The sequence below is a fragment of the Silene latifolia genome, chromosome 9 (genome assembly GCF_048544455.1).
Source record: "Silene latifolia isolate original U9 population chromosome 9, ASM4854445v1, whole genome shotgun sequence".
In the NCBI taxonomy this organism is placed as follows: domain Eukaryota; kingdom Viridiplantae; phylum Streptophyta; class Magnoliopsida; order Caryophyllales; family Caryophyllaceae; genus Silene; species Silene latifolia.
The window spans coordinates 62,113,438-62,127,886 of NC_133534.1; the positions used below are offsets into that span (position 1 = coordinate 62,113,438).

The 14,449-nt window shown below is 40.3% G+C and overlaps 1 protein-coding gene and 1 non-coding gene across 2 annotated transcripts; both read right to left on the reverse strand.

Annotated features, from left to right (window-relative positions):
• Nucleotides 1–290: 290 nt before the first annotated feature.
• LOC141601113 (uncharacterized) lies at nt 291–848 on the reverse strand. Its single transcript, XM_074421381.1, has one exon. It carries the CDS (start codon nt 846–848, stop codon nt 291–293), a length of 558 nt encoding a protein of 185 aa, XP_074277482.1.
• A 6,028-nt stretch (nt 849–6,876) lies between these two features.
• On the reverse strand, nt 6,877–6,983 carry LOC141603788 (small nucleolar RNA R71). The gene has a single exon (XR_012525638.1). It is a non-coding gene; the product is annotated as a small nucleolar RNA R71 (small nucleolar RNA).
• Between the last annotated feature and the right edge of the window lie 7,466 nt (nt 6,984–14,449).

The following is a 14,449-nucleotide window of genomic DNA, read 5'->3' on the forward strand; positions in this document are numbered from 1 at the left end:
AAGGCGTAAAACAAGTTCTCAGGATTCAATATATTGATTTAGGAAGTAAAGTGAAGGAATAGTCAGGAAATTCAAGTTATGATAACATCGGACAATTTCAAATAGCAGGAAATCACATAGGAATAACAACATGGATCATTTTATTCATGACAGTTACACATAGAAGCATGCCAGGTAAGAAATGGATTTGATAGCCTTACCTGGTTCAGGCAAAATAAAAGGACTTGTACATGAAATAATTTTAAGTGAGAGACATTCGAGGGTCTAGGAATCATGTCTCCATCCAGGGTCTAAAATCTGTAAGCTCCCTGACCTACTATTGAATCGATCAGGTAAGGCCCTTCCCATGCAGGGGCAGGTTTTCCTACAGTCTTGTCCTTTGTCTTTGGAAATACTTTTTGTAGGACTAGGTCCCCTTTCCTGAATACCCTGATCTGAACATTCTTGTTGTAGCTTTTGGCTGCTGTTTGTTGGTAGGATTCTATTTTGATCCTGGCTGCATCTCTCAGTTTTTCAGCCAAGGTCAGGCTATCCTGCATTAATGGCTTCTTTTCCTCAATATTATTCAGGCTACATCTGGAGGTAGGCACATAAATTTCTGCCGGAATTACTGCCTCACAGATATAGACGAGGGAATAGGGCGTCTGGCCAGTTGATGATATAGGTGTAGTTCTGTCATCCCAGAGGACTAGAGGAAGTTCTTCAGCCCATCTTCCTTTTCTTTGCTTTAGCTTCTTTTTCAGGAAATTAGTCACCACTTTGTTGCTGGACTCGGCCTGACTGTTAGCATTTGGATAGCCTGGTGTGGAGGTCACCAGGTTGATGTTCCACTGTGCACAAAAGACCATTGTTCTCTTTCCCACGAATTGCGTGCCACTGTCACAAACTATTTTTGAGGGGATGCCATAACACTATATAATATTTCTCTTGATAAATGATATGACATCCTTCTCTTAGACTTGCCTGTATGAATCAACTTCTATCCACTTTGAAAAGTAGTTAGTCATAGCCAACATGTAAACTTTTTTCCAGGGGCTTGTGGTAACTTGCCTACAATGTCCATCTCCTACTTCATGAATGGCCAGAGGGCTGAGATTGAAGGTAGAAGTTCAGACGGCTGGTAAATGAATGGTGAGTGAAGCTGGCATGCCTCACATTTTGAGTTGTATGCCAGACAGTCGGCCCTTAAGGTTGGCCAGAAATAGTCTGTCCTTAGGACTTTGCTTCCGAAGCTCATGCCTCCTTTATGATTTCCACAGTATCCGTCATGTATGTCTTCAATGACTTGTTTGGCCTCGTGTGGTTCCAGGCATCGCAGATAAGGTCCAGCCTGAGACTTTTTAAACAATGTGTTATTGATGATAGTATAAGTGGAAGATTTTATTCTAAGGGCTCTTACTTCATGCCCGTCCTGGGGTAATATCCTCTACAGGAACCAATCATACTATGCTTTGGTCTAGGAATTTGTGTCCTCGATGATGGGATAAGTTTGATCAGGCTTGGTAATGGTCGGTTCAAGCAGGTGAACAATGGGTATCTTGTCAAATACAGAAGGGCTGAAATTTGATCCCATGCTGGCTAGGGCATCAACCTGGGTGTTTAAGTCTCTTGGTATTTGGTCAATGTCAAATGATTTGAACTTTGCGCAAAGGTTTTTGACAATATTACAAATATGAAATCATTTTTGAGTCCTTTGCGACATAAGTTCCTTTGACTTGATTTCAAATTAAAAGTGAGTTAGTTTTTACCTTGGGATTTTGCTCACTAAGATTTATACATACATTGTGTCCAGCTATCAGGGCTTCATATTTTGGCTCATTGTTTGTTGTTTTAATTTCATATAGCTGACAGCTGAACTATTATATCCTCCTATGGAGATTTTAGTACTAACCCTAGGCCAGTTCCCTTCATACTAGTTGCCCCATCAACATGTAGGATCCAGTCTAGATCTGATTTTTGGGTGTCTAGTCGGTTGACCACTTTTATGAAGTCTGGTTCTAGGTTGGGACTGAAATCAGCCATAAAGTCTGCTAAGGCCTGAGATTTTATTGTCGTCCTACGTTCAAAGGTGATATCATAAGTACTAAGTTGAACTGACCATTTTGCCATTCTGCCTGATAACTAAGGTTTTTTCAGGACAGATTTAATAGGTAAATTAGTCCGGACTATTATTGGGTGACTCCCAAAGTAAGGTCTGAGTTTTGTGCAGGATACGATTAATGCAAGTACATACTTTTCAAGTAGACCATACCTTACTTCTGCATCCAGGAGGCTTTTACTTACATAATAGACAGGGTGATGTTGGCCTTCAATCTCTTTGACCAGGACTCCACTTACTGCTGTTTCAGTGATTGACAGGTAGACAGTCAGGGGTTCTCCTTCGTTTGGTTTGGCCAATAATGGTGGAGTGCACAAGTAACTTTAATTCCTAGAAGGCTGTTTCATGTTCAGGCATCCACTGGAATGATTTGTTCTTCCTAAGCAAGTTGTAGAATGACTTGCATCTTTCGAATGACCTGGATATGAACCAGTTCAGGGCTACAATTCTTCCTGCCAACCTCTTGAAATCCTTGACTGACTTAGGTGACTCTAGCTCCATGATAGGCTTTATTTGTTCTGGGCTAGCCTCGATTCCTCTCTTTGTCACCATATATCCTAGGAACTTCCCTGATGATAATCCAAAGTGGCATTTGGAGGGGTTGAGTTTTATGTTGAATTCTTCTAGGATTTTGAATGCTACTTGATATGACTCATATTTGAGCACATTTAGTCCCCGAATTAGCCTTGTTCCCATGCTTTCTAGTATATATTAGGGTCATTTCTTATCTTTAGTTTCCCATTTTGCATATTCTTTGAGGTTTTGTGTCCTTGGTAGGAGGATCGCTAACCTTGCATTTATGGAGCAAAATGGAGCTAAATGGATCGCATCTAATGACCAAGCATCGAAGAAGAGACCGACACTACAGGCCTAAGCAAATAAATAAAGTGAAATGGGCAATGATGAAAAGATCCTTGCATCCCCAACACGATCCCCGCGGATTGTTAAGGAGCCAAACAAGAGAAGAACCCTGTGCCACGATCTGAGCGGCTTGGTGGTTCGGTTAAAACTCGTCGTCAAAAGCTACCAACCAAAAGGATATTTATAACTTCACAAACTGCTCTTAGCAAAGAGGTAAGTAAATGTTAGATCCCAAGGGACGGGTATTGATGTAGGATTTTCAATTGCAAGTAACTATGTCTAAGGGTGTCACTAATTGGGTTTGAGATGAGATGTAGTCTAAACTAATCAACAAGATGAATGTAAATTAATGAAAATAAAGTAAAGCAAATAAAGGGGTTTGTAAATAATTGATTAAATGCACTAGTGTGTCATGGGTTCATAGGGGATTCATGGGAGTAGATTATACAAACATGTTCTCAATTAGATGCAAGCACTTATTGTTGTGATGGGATCGAGTTAGTGTATGTCATACAATCTCTAGGAAGATTTGGGTCCCGGTGCCGAGTCCTCTAGACTGTAAACCACCTACAAGTCGACTTAATTCTTCCTATTCAACTCTATGCATGGTCTAATGAGGCTCGAGTTGGTTTAAATCTTACAAGCCTCATTGAAAAGAAAAGGGATGGTAAAAAAATACAAGGATTCATAGGCTCGCATTTCATCAAACATAACATGTGCATAGGTTGAAACCACAACAAGCAAGCAAATTAATTATGAAAACATATTAGATTAAGCATAGATCAATCCCCATGTTTGTTTCCCCTAATTCCCCATTAGCCCTAGCTAGAGAAACTACTCACTCATGATCAAGTTTAGCATGCCAATAAGGTTGTCAATCATACTAACAAAGCAAAACATGATGAATAAAGTAAAGTGATTAACAATATTAAACAAGGGTACAAAGGAATTATAGCTATGGAGATGATCCAAATAATAAAGCAAAGAATAATAGAAGTACTTGATGATTGATGGAAGATTGTCAATCCTCCAAATAAACGCAAATAATCTTCTAATTACCCATATAAAAGGAAGAACAATTGAGAGATTAATGAAAGATTAAGATGTGATTAATGTTGAGAAATATATTACAACTAAATTAAGACTAATTTAAGAGAAGATTAAGAATTGATTAAGCTACTATTAAGAGTTGATTATAACTTGATGATAATCTAGGTGGTACAAAGAGGTATTTATACTAAAATTAAGTACAAGGATTAGGGTTACTAAGTGATTAAATGGCTATTAAGACCCTAAGAAAACTTGAGGAAATGCAACTCCCGAGGGACATGCGCGGATCGCCTTTGCTAGTCCCACCAGGATCCGCTCGTCCTGGCCTGATGCACGGACTGTTCGGTAAGAGGACCCGCTCGTGCTGGAAGTCGGGACGCCCGGATTGTTTTTCTGGCACGCTCAGATGATGCTCAGGGATGCTCGGATCGTGGCTCGGATCCGCTCATCCTGAGCTCGGGCCGCTCGGATCGCTGGACAGAGTTGTCCTCTTGTTTGGCTCCTTAGCAATCCGCAAGGATCGTGTTGGGGATGCAAGGATCTCTTCATCATTGCCCATTTCATGTTATTTATCTATTTAGGCCTCTAGTGTTGGTCTTCTCTTTGATGCTTGGTCATTGGATGCGATCCATTTAGCTCCATTTCGCCTCACAAATGTAAGGTTAGTGACCCTTTCCTACCAAGGACACAAAACCTCAAAGAATATGCAAAATGGGAAACTAAAGATAATAAATGACCCAAATATGTGCTAGAAAGCATGGGAACGAGGTTAATTCGGGGACTAAATGTGCTCAAATATGAGTCACATCACTTGGGCTCAGGACGAGCGTACCAGAGCACGATTCGAGCGTCCGACTGCCACCGAAGCGAATCTTCTTACAAGACAAGCCGTGCTTCGAGGTGAGGACGAGCGGATCCTGGTGGGAGTAGTAAGCATGATCCGCGCATGTCCATCGGGGGTTGCAAATCCTCAAGTTTCTCTTAGGGTCTTAATAGTCATTTAAGCCCTTAGCAACCCTAATCCTTGTAATTAATTTTAGTATAAATACCCCATTGTACTACCTAAATTATCATCAACCCTTAATATCAACCCTTAATCAACTTTCAATATCATCTTAATCCTTTCTTAATTAATTCTTAATTTAGTTGTAATACACTTCTCAATATTAATCACATTATAATCTTTCATTAATCTCTCAATTGTTCTTAGTTTAGTTGGGTAATTAGAAGATTATTGGGGTTTATTGGAGGATTGATAACCTTCCATCAATCATCAAGATTACTTCTATTATTCTTTCCTTTATTATTTGGATCATCTCAATAGGTATAATATCTTTTACCCTTGTTTAATTATTGTTAATCATATCATTTATTCATCATGTTTTGCTTTGTTAGTATGATTGACAACCTTATTAGCATGCTAAACTTGATCATGAGTGAGTATTCCTTTATCTAGGGTTAATGGGGAATTAGGGGAAACAGACATGGGAATTGATCTATGCTTAATCTAATATGTTTCTTAATTAAATTGTTTGCTTGTTGTGATTTCAACCTATGCACATGTTATGTTTGATGAAATGCGAGCCTATGAATCCTTGCATTTTTTACCCATCTCTTATCTTTTCAATTAGGCTTGTTAGACATAAACCAACTCGTGCTTCATTAGACCATTCATAGAGTTAAATAGGAGGAGACTAAGTCGACTTGTAGGTGTTATACATGTCTATACGACTTGGCTCCGGGACCTAAATCTTCCTAAGGATTGTAAGATATACACTAACTCGATCCCATCACAACAATAAGTGCTTGCTTCTATTTGAGAACATGTTTGTATAATCTATTTCCATGAATCCCCTATGAACCCATGACACCCTAGTGCCTTTAATCAATTGTTTACAAACCCCTTAATTGCTTTACTTTGTTTTCATTAATTTACATTCATCTTGTTGATTAGTTTAGATTACATCCCATCTCAACCCAATTTGTGACACTCTAAGACATAGCTACTTGCAATTGAAAATCCTACATCAATACCCATCCCTTGTGATCCGACCTTTACTTACCTCTTTACTAAGAGTAGTTTTTGAAATTATAAATATTGTTTTGGTTGGTAGCTTTTGACGACGAGTATAAATTCCGAACAAAAAATGGCGCCGATTTTGGGGACGGTGCTTAATTGATTTGATTTTCGTTAATTGTTTTTAGTTGTGTCTTTCTTCATCTTGGGGAAGTCAATCTCCTCAAGGTTATTCTAATTGTTTTCTAGTTGTTTGATATTTTGCATGACTAGGAGATCACAAGGTAATTTATTACCTATTGATTTCGAGATTGAATGGACCTTAACCAATAATAGAAGGGTTTCTAGAGGTACTTCAAGAGTTGTAGGTATTGGAGAGATTGTGGACATTCAAACAAATAACATTGAGTTTGTCAACCCTTTTGCAGGAGAAGGAGAGGATAACCCAATTCAAAACCAACCACAAACTCAACCCACAATGCCTAAATTTTCATCACATTCCGTACCAACCGAGGAGAACCTACCAAACGGTACTCCTACACCACCACATTTAACCGGTAATTTCATTGCCAAATCCGCATTCATACAATTAGTTGAGAGAAGTCAATTTGGAGGGATGCCTAGTGAAGACCCTCATTCACATATGAAGACTTTTTGTGACTATTGTGATGCAATTTCTCAAACCGGAGTTACTCAAGACCAAATCCGATGGGTATTATTTCCTTTTTCTTTAATCGGTACCGCAAAGCAATGGTTGAAGAGCCTAGACAAGGCTACCCTTTGTATTGATTCATGGAAAAAGTTAGCACTTGCCTTCTACAAGAAATTCTATCCTCCGGAGAAGACTAATATGTTGAGAGCCCAAATCACCGGGTTCAAGCAAAGGGATGAGGAATCATTATATGAAGCATGGGAGAGATTTAGGGACACTTGTCGTTCTTGTCCACACCATGGACTTAGTGAGTGATTCCTTGTGCAACAATTTTGGAACGGCCTATATGAAGATTCATGCAATGTTCTTAATATGGGATCCAATGGGATGTTTACCAAAGTTTATGACAATCAAACATGGGCCAAAATCGAAGAGATGGCGGTTCATAATTCCCAATATAGTAGGCCTCGAAAGGCCACAAGAGGAGGAAAGCATGAGGTAGATTCCATCACACAATTGGGTGGTCAACTACGTGCTCATATCGACACCATCAATTTGAAGTTTGAGAAGGCCATGGCTAAGCTTGATGAAGCCTCAAAATCACCTAAACAACATGTCAATGCTATGGTGGCATCATCCTCAATTCCAAGTGGAGTATGTGAAAGTTGTGGAACCTTGGGACATGATCAAAATGAATGTAGGGGAACAAATGAACAAGTGAATACTTTCCAAGCATACAAGAATGGCACCCCTTATTCCAACTACTATAATGAGAATACAAAATTTCATCCAAATCTTTCATACAAGAGCCAAAATGTTCAAAACCCCCAACCTACGTACACCCCACCTCTAATGAGAAACCAAGCTCAAAGACCCTTTTTCAACCAAAGCTAAGGTTATCAAAATTAACCTTCTTACAACCAATCAAATGACCAAACCTTTGATGTTCAAAAAGCGCTCCTCCAATTGCAAAAAGATAGCCAAGCTAAAGAAATAACTATCAACAACATTCTTGCCCACACTGAAATGTTAGAGACTCAAATGACTCAATTAGCATCTTCTAGCTCTCAAAGACAGAAGGGGCAATTACCTCTTCAAGGTAACCCACCCACGAGACATGAGACGGTTAGTGCCATCCATTTGAGGAGTGGTACAAGATATGAGGGGCCGAAGAGGCCAATTGATGAAGATATTGTGGATGCTAGTGACAAGCAAAGAGTTGTGGAGAACTCTAAGGAGGTAGATCCTACTTCCAACGAACTTTCAAAGAAGAAGAATGAAGAGAAGGCTAAGGAAAAAGAGCCTATTGTGATTACACTTCCATTCTCAAGTCGCCAAGCTAAGCCTAAGCTTGATGAACAACTTGGAAAGTTCATGGAAATTGTGAAGAACTTAGAAGTCGCAATCCCATTCACGGAATTGATCAATAATGTTCCGGCTTATGCAAAGTACATGAAAATATTCTTACCAAGAATAAATCCGCTTGAGCTGAGACGAATCTGCGCGTCCTGGCACTGGTTTGCAATTTCAGGAAATCCTATAAGAGGATTCGCGCGTCCCGTGAAGAATCCGAGCGTCCCAGGCCTGTAATTAAGCAAAACACGGGACAACCCCTTCCTTCCCAATTCATTTCTATCTTTCAAAAACACAAACACACACCTTTTCTCCCACTTAAACCCTCAATCAACCCATTCAAAAACACCAATTTGTCAACAAAATTCACCACCATCCAAACAAAATTTGCTCAAATATAAGATTAAATAACTCCTTTATCAACAAAAGACCATCTAAATATCAAAATTCCTCACAAATTGAATCAATTTTCTAGGGTTTGGGCAAAAATTCGAAAATCCTAAATTGATTAAGGAATTTATTGAACTTTGAAGAAGCAAGGAACATTCAAGCAAAATCTTAGTTTGTTGATACCAATTTGAGAAGGAGAATACAATGGCAAGGAACAAAGGCAGAATCAAGGCACCCAAGACTCCAAATTTATCATAGAGGCAACAAGCTCTTCTCGCATCTAAGGCTTTGGTAGTGACCCAACCAAGGGTGGAAATCCAAGAAACCGCAACTCCTATTGAGGAAGCTACCACACCTACTCCGGTTATAGAACAGTTGCCAAATTTTACGGAGGTAACTTTCTTAACCGATGCTCATAGCAATGCATTTTTATCCCTTGCCAAAAAGACTATTGTGGCTACCAAGTTTATTTGTCAAGACACTTTAGAATAATTGGGTGTGCTTGAGCGAACTAGAGCATTTTTCGAGTCCATGAGGTTGTTAACCCTCCTTGAAATGGAAGAATTAACTTATCCTTCATTGACCATGGAGTTCATAAGCTCCTTGAAGGTGTATAAGATAGAGACTCGAAATTATGTTGAATTCCGTCTTGAGAACAAGAGTAGAAGCATGACTAAGACCGATTTTGGTAAAGTGTTTGGTCTATTGAAATATTATCATTTTGAGAAAAAGTCTTTGAAGTATGATGCCGCACCCCTTTTGAAAGCTATTATCGGTCGAAAATTTTATTCTTTCCGGGAGTGCCATGCTTTATATGTTCACCATCCGGACATAAGAGTAAGGCACAAGTTTGTGGGCAATACCTTGATTGCTAGAAAAGGCACCAACCACTTCAACGAACTTGATTTTGTCTACCTTGAGTCCTTCATGAATATCAATGGAAAGTTCACCAAAAAGTACAACATTCTTCAACTATTGCTTGATCAGTGGCTTAAGATTGATAATGAGAAAGATGGAGCGGCCTTCATTGTAAACGACAGCTTGGTAACGAGGCTAGCTAAGCACTTTAACCCGAATTTCAACAAAAATAACACCTACAAACCGGTTAAAGGGAACAACCTCCTTGATATGAGCACTATGATCAACAAATTCCATTGGGTCAAGAATGACAATCTTGACAACAAATATGAGTGGCTCATCAAAGAAGCTAAGTCCTTTGTCTTGCCTAGCAAGATTTGCCGTATCTTCGTCCGTAGACCAAACTACCTATTGCCCGTCTCCAACGAAGCCGAAGTGATAATTAAGCAACATAGGGAACCAATTGCAAAGCCCTCCTCCTCCACCATTGTGACTCCACCATATCCCTTTGCCTACCAAGAATTCAAACCAAGTGGCTCTAATGTCATGGTAGGCAACTACTATTTGACCCAATTAATGCAACAAATGCATAAAGAAGCTCACGATGATCGGGTGAATGCCTACCATGCCTAATATCCACCCCTTCTACATCTAACTAGGTAAGGACTTCTTGATCCTTCATGTCCTTTGTCTAGTTGGGCGGATAAGGAGGTATTCTTTCCAAGTGCTTCTCAAGATGCCGAAATGGATAGTCGGGTGGGTAATGGAAAGGAGGTTGTTGTTTTTGAAGACGGGGAAGGTAATGATTCATGCCAAGAAGAAGAAGAGCAAGGTTCAAGTTCCAATGGTGATGATGAGAGTGGTGAATCCTCCTGGTCAATGGAGGTGGATGATGAAGAAGATAATGAAGAAATTGATGATGCAAGTGACGATGATAATGACGACAATGATGCCGGTGATGAGGATGTCGCAATGAGCGACAATTAAGGGTTGACAAGGCTATTTGGAGGATACCACATATGCGGGGTTGATTACTTGACTTCAACCTATTCCATTGTGAGTTTTCTACACCTCCTTTAGCTTTGTCTCTTTATCATGTTTTTAATCTTTATCATGAGTATTTGTTTTGAGTCCTAGCAACATTTAAAGGGCTCCCACCTCGGTTCCATTGAGGTGTCTCATTTATTGTTCCCATTTGAAAATCCAAAATGACAATTAGGATTCATGCATTGCTGTAGACATGGCCCACCTGCAAGCTCACTTCGATCAGTGGACATACATCGGTCTTTTTGAAAGCCACGCTCGGCGGCGTAAAGATGCTTTCGACCGGATCGTTTTAGATCGGTCGGTTTTGTCTCGGTTAGGGTCTCGAAAAGATTAGAGATGTTCGGAGTCGCCACCAAGCATTTGTGGGATGCTTGGAACCCGTTTGAATTCCACTTTATATCTCGGTCAAATCGAAGCACAAAGCAGTGTTTGACATAGGTACTAAAGATAAGGAAATCGTCCCTCTTTAGCATCCTATCTCTAGAATGACTCTCGTACGCCCTGGATAAGGTCGTCCACTATTCAAAGTTTCTGAGTAAGAGGTGAATGAACGTATTAAGTAGCCCTTTAATCAGACACCCAATCCCGCCCGCGTTAGCGGCTTCTACTGATCGATCTTGGTTGGTTGAATGCAAAAGTTGATAAAACGGTTTAAATGCATGAATGCGCATCCAATAATTTAAACCTAACATGTGAGAGCTTTCTAAGTCGGTTGATTTAAGCCAAGTATCAAGTATAAGATGTCGAGTTGGATTAATGGTTGATTTGCATGCAAGACGGAAATTAAACATCCATTTACCGTATTAGGTTTAGGGTGCATAACATGATCCATTTGTCTTAGTAAGGCATTTTGCAAATATGGTTTTGGATAATGAAATAGTCATCTGATCCGTCCTATATACGGGCTAACCGGAGTCGGGATCGTCCTACACTAACGCTGGAAGGGAACATGCCATGTACCAGACGGCCATATGAGGCGCGAGCTAGCCGGCGATATAAGGGCCCTCCCTCTGGTTTTGAAAGTAAGAAATGGAGAGCCTGTTTAGGCGCGATTTAGCCCACGGTTTATGTGTCGTGTTCTGACCTTTTAGAAAACGTTATAAAACGTGTTGAAAATGGGTATTTGAACCCGATTTGATTTGAAGGGGTCGTTTAGACCGCATTTGTTGATTTGAAGAACTTGACTCGAATAATCATCATTATTTTGATAATATTCGGTGTCGGGTTCGATTTGACAAACTTGACATGAATAGTTTTGAAAATGATTATGGACTAATTGTTTTTATGTCTGTTTGAATGTTATTAGTCGATACTCATCATCGTACCCCGGTTAAAATCCGGCATGGTATGTAGAACCAAGGATGACTTTGTGTTGGTGACTAATATGTTTGTTTGAAAATGTAAAGAAATGAAATAAAAGGCTTTAAAATACCTTTTAAATGTCATTAACCAAATATTATCACCGAAACGCGGATTTAACCGTCATGGTATGAGGAACAAAGGGTGAAAAATGCTTTATGGTTAAAACATGTGAAATAAAATAACAATGGTTCGAAAATACTTGAAATGGTGAAACCGATTACAAATATGAAAAATGGGTTAAGGGAAATGACGAGAACAAATACGGTTGATATCTGGTCTGAAACCCCATTTAGGCGCGGGCTAGTTGGCGACCTAAGGGGTTTCTGCCTCAGACCAAAAATCAGTTTTGGCTCGTTTATTCCATTTTTGATTCATGTTATGCATGTTTTAGCATGTTACGATCATGAAACGAATGAAAACATGATAAAAGAGGGTTTTACACCCTCATACTTACATGTTTGGTTATGGCGAGTGACCGACGTAAGTGTAATAATTCGTTTGATCGGAAAAACTCGGTTTAAAACCGTTTTGGTAAGTAAAAAAGAGTGTTTTAAGCTTAGTGATGGTGTAGTGGTCGGTCAAGTGATTTAATGCACGATGACGGTACCAAACAATGTGTAAGGCTCGTGTTTACGATTGGTAGGTCGTAAATACGCGTCGGGTTGTGACTTAAGAAGTCGAGTCGAGAATTTTAAGGGAGAAAGAGGGGGCGGACACTCGCGTAACTCTCAAATGGGTGGCATTTGAGGGGTATTTATAGGAGAATGAGTGGTTGTGTGAGTTTTGAGCGACGTGGCCACTTGGGTCGCTCAAAGAGGCGCAAGCCCCGTCGCGGTTCTTCGAGTTGTGTTGTCACTTTCACAACAAACGCAATCATGATTTGTTCTATCCTAGGTTTTGTAGTCACATGTTTGGTACTTGACCAACATGAATCCGGGAAAACTTAAGGTAGAAGGTTTGGAAAGTTTTGTTTTTGGTGGTTGACTCGGTTTGACTCGTTGTTGGAGTCGGGATTTGAATTTTCGAGTCGGTTTTTGGTGCGGTGTCGGTTTTGACTCTAGTTAGTGTCATTACGACCCCGTTGTCGTGCATTAAACACTCCAGGTATTTTTGAAATGTTTTGAAATGTTTTATTTTCGAAATCGTCTTAAGTTTTCCGACGTAAACTTGTACACAAACTGTCGATCAAACGCCGCGATTCCAAACCATGTTGTAGTCCGATAATCATCGGGTGTTTGTTGGAGTCTCAGCAGATACTAGGTATCTATAGAGCCCCCACTTTGACTGAAGCTTGGACAGGTCGAAAGTCAAAGTAGAGCCCCCAGGTCAATCGAAGATTACAACCTGGAGACCTAAGCCATGACAAGGAAATGTACCCGATGCATCTTCGGGATCTGTCCTTGGACGGGTTGCGGACAAAGGCTCGCCAGCCATGACAAGGAAATATGCCCGAGGCATCTTCGGGATCTGCCCTTGGATGTTTTTGCGGACAAAGGCTCGCCAGCCATGACAAGGAAATGTACCCGAGGCATCTTCGGGATCTGCCCTTGATGTGTTGCGGACAAAGGCTCGCCAGCCACGACAAGGAAATGTACCCGAGCCATCTACGGGATCTGTCCTTGGATGGGTTGCGGACAAAGGCTTGCCAGCCACGACAAGGAAATGTACCCGAGGCATCTTCGGGATCTGCCCTTGATGTGTTGCGGATAAAGGCTCGCCAGCCACGACAAGGAAATGTACCTGAGGCATCTTCGGGATCTGCCCTTGGACGGGTTGCGGACAAAGGCTCGCCAGCCACGACAAGGCGGTCGATTAATGGACCATGGGAATAGCCGCGTCGAATGGGCTTGTTTTGAAAGTAGCGAACTCGTGATGTCACTGTGGGAATAGTGAGTATGGATTTTCACTATCACTGTTTTTGGAATGAGCGGGTTCCGCGAGGAAGCCTCCTGCTGGTATTTGAAAGAATAGTGAATTTGGAATCTTCACCATTCTTCGTTCCTCTTTGAATTTGAAGTGGCGGTTTCGATCGCCATTTGTTTTAATTTTGAAGGAAAATAGCAGATTTGAGTTTGCTATTGCGTTTGAAGTGACGGTTTATATGCCGCCGTTGACATTTGTAAGAAATAGTGAATTTGGATTCTTCACTATTGATTGAAGTGACGGTTTATGTGCCGCCGTTGACATATGTGGTGAAAATAGTGGAATTCAATTTCCAACTATTATCTTGAAAATGACGGTTTTAATTGCCGTCGTTTAAAATTTGGAGAAATAACGGTTTTTGAATTTTCGCTATTTATTATTTTTTGAAGGAAAATAGTGATTTTGATTTCACCAATATTTTGAATTGGCGGTTTTGATCGCCATTTGCTTGAAATTTTCGAAGGAAAATAGTGAATTTAGATTTTCACTATTTGTGTTTTCGTATTTGAGGAAATGACGATTTCCAATATCGTCAATAAAAGCTCGAAGTTTATCACGGAAATTTGGGCTAAAGCCCAAAATTCGCTGAATAGAGCAATGGGAGGCCTGGTTTAGGCGCGAGCCACCTGGCGAACCAAAGGGGCTTCCCTATTTTTCTGTAAAAGACGCGAGGTTGGTCCGCATATCAACCTCATCTCGTCTTCTTCCTTTCGACACAAAAACCCGCAAAAATCGCCATTGAAGGACCTTTGCTAGCTTCCACTCGTGCCATTATCCACAATGTCATCTCAAGGTATGTATTTCCTTTTGAATCCATTTAAATTTGTTGATCCTTAGC

Excerpts from the sequence above, each read along its gene's own strand:
- LOC141601113 (XM_074421381.1), bottom strand. The coding sequence starts at position 848 with ATGGTCTTTTGTGCACAGTGGAACATCAACCTGGTGACCTCCACACCA.